The sequence below is a fragment of the Glycine soja genome, chromosome 6 (genome assembly GCF_004193775.1).
Source record: "Glycine soja cultivar W05 chromosome 6, ASM419377v2, whole genome shotgun sequence".
Taxonomy (NCBI): Eukaryota; Viridiplantae; Streptophyta; class Magnoliopsida; order Fabales; family Fabaceae; genus Glycine; species Glycine soja.
Genome location: NC_041007.1, coordinates 47,367,396 through 47,374,259, shown reverse-complemented (window position 1 = coordinate 47,374,259; position 6,864 = coordinate 47,367,396). Strand labels below are relative to the sequence as shown.

Sequence of the window (6,864 nt, the reverse complement as noted above, 5' to 3'; positions counted from 1 at the left end):
AATCAATTCACATTATGCATAAACCCTTGGTTACACACGAAGATAAGCAAAAAGTTTTCAAACTAATTATGTTCAACAAATGCTATTACCATATCAAACATAATAATAATAATATTTTGATAGATAAATGCTTCTTACATTCTTTTTGCCATCATGTTACGATTGTCTTTAGATTTCCATCCATTGGCCTCAATGTTGGTTGCATCTGAAATAGGCCTCATGTTGTTGGTGTCCATTTTGTAAGTGCAAATAGTCGATATTTTCCTAGAAATTTCACAAAATGTGTAAGATATATATAAATATGTGTCAACAAAATGTGTGAGATATGTATATACATTTATATATGAAAAATAATGAGGGACCTATAAACCTGCACTCTTTATTGTAAAATTTATCAAACTCTTCACTCTTCACTCTTCTCATTTTTTTATTCAATGTAGTAGAACAAGAAACCACCCTAATACTACAAAAAAAAAGGTGCCAATAATATGCTTGGCTACTAGACTTAAACCATTAGCAATTTTACCTAGTTCGAAGTATTAACAACTAATCCCTACACATCAAAGGATCTCGCCAAGGAGAGTTGCCCACCAAATGAGATTCAGTGGCGTCAAGGGAGGCCGAACCCATATCTTGATCTGGATCCTTAACCACTAGTGTTAACTTGCGTCGACACATTCTTCCTCTATAAATGCGAATTTGAGCCCTAAACAAACCCTAAAAATGCAAATTACTTGAGCCCTCACCATGACCTAACCACAAGACATAATCAATATATATTGATTTACAATCACTTTAATTTTATTATGTTTTCCCCAAATTAAGCACCAAAGAACAAAAAATATAAATTTGTGTAGATGAACAAATCCAGTATAAACATAAAGCCACAAAAATGCCAACAAAAATAAAAATGGGAAATAAAATGCTTAGAAAGACAAAAAAAATCGCTACCTACTGTTGTACCAAGCAAGAAAGGTGTGCGTAAGATAGATAACCTAGTAAAATGGAACAGCTTTTATATAATGTTTAAAGTGGACACATCCATTTAACTGTGTCCTGTAGTTGTTATTTAAATAGTGACGTTACTTGGTAGACTTAGTGAGGAAGTTCGAACATAAATGCTTGACAATTCAAGTACTAATATATAAAAGCAAATTTATATCATTACATAAAAGCTAATTTAAGCATCAAGGGAATTTAATAACTCAGTTGGGTGTCTATGTTGTTGTAAATCCTTTGATACCTGTCTTCAATTCCTACGGATAAAAATAAAAGGTAATATCCATTTTATTATTATGATAAAATGGTTCACTAGCTAGGTAATTAAACCAATGTTTTGAAAATAGACCAATCAGATTGAAAATTTGGTGCATTGGTCAAGTATGTTGTTCAAACAAACTAAGCCGGTTAAAGAACTAAAAAGCTAGTAAAAAAATCAGGAAAATCATTGGATACCAGCAAAAAATTGATTTACAATAGGTTAGTGAAAAAAAGTTGAATGCAATGTTATTTGGATGTTCTTCTTAAAAATTAAAATAAAAAATTAACCTAAAATATTCATCATTTTCTTTTTGACTTTAGATCTAAACTTATTATTGTTAATAAATATTGTTGTATATTATTGAAACTTAGACCTAAGTATTATGATATACTTGATTTGAATTATATATATTTAAAGAAAATCATCAGTAAAAGCATTCATAACTTGATCAAAAATTGTCCAACAACTTCAGTCTCAACCTTGATAGCACACATCAAAAGCATTAAAGGATACACCGCCACGTATCATAAAGCATGGTTGACAAAGCAAAAAGGCTATTGAAGACATCTACAACAACTGAGAAAGATCGTGCCACAATCTACTGAGATTGTTGCAAGCTATGCATCAATTTCTTCTTGGTATAGTGGTGGAGAAGGAAGCACAACCAATGTCACCACAAGGAGGTCAACCGGTTGAGGGTTTCATCATGTTCCATAATCTTTTTTGGAGTTTCAGACAATTTATTGATGTGTTTCATCATTGCAAGTCTATAGTTTTGGTCGATGGAACATAATTGTACAGTAAGTACGAGAGGGCCCTTCTTGTGGCAATTGCACAAAATGACAACAATAAAATCCTTCTGATAGCCTTTGCTGTTGTCGAGAATGAATCAGCGGGAGCCTGGCTATTCTTCCTTCGAAATATAAAAAGGCATGTCACCGCACAACATGGTTTGTGTTTAATTTCAAACAGGCACAAGTCAATCAAAAGTGTCTACTCAAGATGTAATAGTGGGTGAATGACACAGAATTCTGTGCGTGTTCTGTATTCGACACATTGCACATAATTACTAGAGGAGGTACAAGAACAACTCTATCAAAAAATTAATTATTAATATGGGTGAGTTCCAAACTTCTTTCTCTTCATATTAAATGTCACTCCATTTTGTATTATTCACTATAATGAATTTCTGTTTATAACTACTCAGCATATGCAAAGATGGAGCCTACGTTCAATTATTACTACAACATGCTGAGGGAGGAAGCATATGTTGATTGAGTAATTAATTGGCTTAGTGAGATTCTGCAAGAAAAATGAACTCTTGCATAGGATGGTGGTCGATGATAGGGGCACATGACCACCAATCTTGCTGAGTAAATTAATTTCGTACTCAAGAAATCTGTCAATGGGTGTGCTAGTAAAATCTACATATGTAAGGTGTAATGCATTGTTCAATAAAAGAGGGAAATAAGCTACAACAATGCTTGCATCTGGACAAATTTATACGGAAGTACTAAGTAAGACCATCGAAGACAGACTCAGAAAGGCAAACACTCACAATGTCCTTGAGTTTGATCGACACGACACACGATTTTTGGTCCAAGAGACAATAAACCCAAGAAAGGTTTGGCCCACTGGAGATTTCACAGTCAAGCTGAATAAAAGGTGATGTGACTGTGGTAAATTCTAAAATTTACACATGCCTTATTCTTGTCTTGTTGTTGTTTGTAAGCATGATCATCATTAGTGCAAAAACAACATACATCTCATGTATATGTTGGAAAGTGTCTCCAACATATATAGAGAATTGTTTGGAGAATTGCGCAACGAAGCCTATTAACCATCATGTCACAAGCCAATGATCTCTCCCAACCCAGAAAAGGAAAAAGTACTAAGGGTCGTCTTGTCTCCACTAGTATCCACACCGAAATGGATATCCGATAATAAGGTCAACTAAAACGATGTTTTGTGTGTCACATTGCAAGTCATCCAAAGAAAAATTGCCTTCATCGTGTAGGCTCAAGCCAACAACATTGAATGTATGTCATATTGTTTGTATTTGTAAAATTTTGTTATATTAATTCAAATTTATATATTTTGTTCTGTTGTTGGTAATTTTAAAATATTTTGTATGCCATTGGTTACAAAAGTTTTTTTTTATATTTCAAATATGTTTTTTAATAATCACATAAAATGAAAATACAAGGGAATAAAAACACTCCCATGGTCAGTGTGTTGTGTTGAGGGAGAAATTCGCCCGTGATCCCTGTTTGACTTGTAATTGTAGTTGTAGGGGCTATTGCTACATGCTTTATGGGGGAAAAAAAGACCAACCTACTATTACATACCAACCTTCAATTTCAATGAAACTAGCTAATGCTTATGGACTTCGAATAACAAAATTCATCACACATATGTGTGCATACTTGTATCAATGAACCTGTTGGTGTGAGTTGCATTGATTGGACACACCTCCCAACCTTTGCAAATCGAGGGATTCCTGGGCAAATTGAGCCAAAAAACTTTTGAAAAAATTCACTTCAACTTATATTTAAATGAATAGATTATATTTTCATTTTATAATCAATAAGTAAAATTAATATTAATTTAAAGATGAAAATAAAAATAAATAAGTGATTTAAAAGAGATAGACATGCATTAAAATTATGAGTATGCAAAAAATTACTTTAAAATTTTTTATTAACTGTTATAGATTTAATTTTTAGGTTTCATTTAATCTATTTAAAAATTTAATTTGATCTATTAATTTATTTATAGATCTATTTTATATTAAAGTTTTTATATAAGCCTACTTTTTCTTTTATATTGAACAATAGACTCATAAATAATTGAGAAAAAATCTATTTTAAATAAACTATAATCTATAAAAATTAAAATTATCATTACTCAAAACATGACAAAGATGAAAATACATAGGAATAAACAAAAATAATAATGTAGTAGAAGTATCATCTTAAAAAATTAACAACACTTTCTCTTAAATCAACTTTATTTAATTTTAAACAACAAATAAAATTAAAAAAATAATATTATGTGTTCTCAAACTAAAAATTATTTTCAGTTTAAATAATTTAAATAAAAATATAATTAATTAAAAAGGAAAAAAAATTAAAAAATTTTAAGAAAATTAAATTAAAAACAAATAACAAAAAAAAAACCAAGCTATGAGATCGGTTCTTGAGAAACCAATTTCATGACATTGGTTAGAAAAAAAAATAAACACACTATGAAATTGATTCCTTGAAGACCGATATCATATCGTGGTATTATAAAAAAAAATCTTACTCAAAAAATAAATATTGTTCACATAAAAAAATTGATTTTTCAGGAACCAATTTGTTAACATGAATAATAATTTATATCATTCAGGTCACTATTTTTCTCTCTGTATTATTTGTGCAAATATTTTATTTTTTTTTGTATTATTTACGTGAAAAAATCCCTAAAGACTCCTTCCAAACAAACTAATGATTAAACGGTTAAGAACAGAAAAATAACATTTTTAATTATTTTGGTTAAAAAATCGTGGTTTTAATCAAGTTTAAAATATTAAACATAAAAATTATTGTTCCTAGAAGATATATCTATCATCATATTTTACTGAAATAAAATTATTATATATAGGTGATAAATCATAAAAAAGAAAGAAAGTATATATATATATATATATATATATATATATATATATATATATATATATATATATATCTGCATATGATTCATATCATTTTAATCAAATTAGTCTAACTTTATTTCGAATTCATTTTATGTATCTAAACTGAAGGGTTTAAAAAGTCATTCTGAACAAATAAAAAGGAATATTTTATCTCATCCCATCAGGCCATTCCGATCCAAATTGTTTAGTGAACTAAGACATGTGTCTTTATTTTTGTTCCCTAATTAAAAAACAATTACAGTCATCAACAACAAAAATCGATCTGACAACATTTCAGAAAAAAAAAATTTAACCCGAGAGTGCGTGACATTTTAATCATGCATCATATTTTAATCAATGAACATGAAAGAAAAATAACTGTTTTCAATCAGATCCGAACAAAACAACCATTAATAATTTGCTTAAGAGCTCATTGAGTCTGCTTGAAAAATACTACTATATCATAAAAATGGCTTGGATAATTATGAAGAAACATTGGCTTGGATGACTTGACCTTAGCTCAGCTTAAACCTTTCTTAACCGTGATCACAGCTAGTGATTGATAAATTAAATATTAATAAAACAAGAGTGCTTCACCATCTTAATTGTCATAGGTATCAAAAGTCTGTACGAAAAAAAAACTCATAACAATGAGCTAATAAACTCAAATATCACATCACCCATCTACAATTGAAAAGGAAAAAGAAAAATAAAACAAAACACAATTTGCACTAATAATTTCCTATAAAATATATAATTTGACAACTAAAATTTCGTAGAGCCCCAGATAACTCAAACGAGAGAGTACCAATATTGAATTAAACAAGAACATTGATAATTATCCAAATTAAAAACAAGATCAATACTTAAAGCTTAAGTGACAAATCAATCTCATCAGAAGAATCAGGACTAGAGGGTGCTTCTTGCTTGGGATGATCACCACCCAAGTTACTCAATGGGGCTGAGTTTGATTTCGTAACAACATTTGTAGAAGATTCTCCAAGGAATGGAATGTTGTGCCCAATAGTACCACGATCATCTTGTGTCCTCAAATTAGTATTATCACTCCCTAGGATCCTAGTTCCACTATTTGCATGCAAAGTCTCCATCCTCAATCTATCAAGAGAAGGGTTTAGCATCTCTTGTGATCTTGACCACCCTTGACCAAACCTAAAACCTAGTGAGGGTGAAGGATACGAAGGCTTGTGGATCATAGACTCCATTCTAACCCCAAGTGCCCTATTATATGATCCATAAAAGGAGTGTGTGGGATGATAAGGGTAATAAAGAAAATGAGGGTTGCCAAAAGCACCAGCATCAATCCCTTGGCGACGCTTGGCAAGAGCACGCTCTTGCTTGTGAGCATTTTGGTGTCCTCCCAAAGCTTGTGATGAAGAAAACTCTTTCTTGCAAAAATTGCAAGAAAAAGTCTTAGCCTCAGATGATTTCTCTTCATTGTTGTTCTCATCTCTTCCTTCATTGTTGTTAGTCCTAGAAGAAGATGAACCCCCCAAGCTCATTGGATTGAAAAAATCCAATTCCACTTTCGACCCTCGAATTGAATAATCCTTGGATAGCTTAACAAAATCCAACACCATGTGGGAATTGGAATTGGAAGCCTGATCTTGTTCAGATTTGACATCCTTCTCCTTCATAGTTGTCACCTCATCATGATTCTTCTCTTCTTCAGCACTTGGTTTATGGGAAATGCCTTCGGAGGTGGCAGAGATGCTAGAGCCTTCGGAGGGACAACCTTCCAAAAAGTGTGATGATGCCATTGTACAAAGGAGAAATGTTTCACTATTTTGGATCTGCCGGAGAGGGATTGAAAAGAGGGCATTACCATGTTTATTTATTTTAAGATTTTAATTAATGCAAATATCTTTATTGAATGAGAAACGGGATATCATGCATTTTGGAGTTATTA

General features: G+C 31.2%; 1 protein-coding gene across 1 annotated transcript; it reads right to left on the bottom strand.

Moving 5' to 3' along the window:
- Positions 1-5,803: 5,803 nt before the first annotated feature.
- Positions 5,804-6,715, bottom strand: LOC114416382 (zinc finger protein 3-like). Its single transcript, XM_028381240.1, has one exon. It carries the CDS (start codon positions 6,713-6,715, stop codon positions 5,804-5,806), a length of 912 nt encoding a protein of 303 aa, XP_028237041.1.
- Positions 6,716-6,864: the final 149 nt, after the last annotated feature.

Coding starts and splice junctions, on each gene's coding strand:
- LOC114416382 (XM_028381240.1), bottom strand. CDS start 6,715: ATGGCATCATCACACTTTTTGGAAGGTTGTCCCTCCGAAGGCTCTAGC.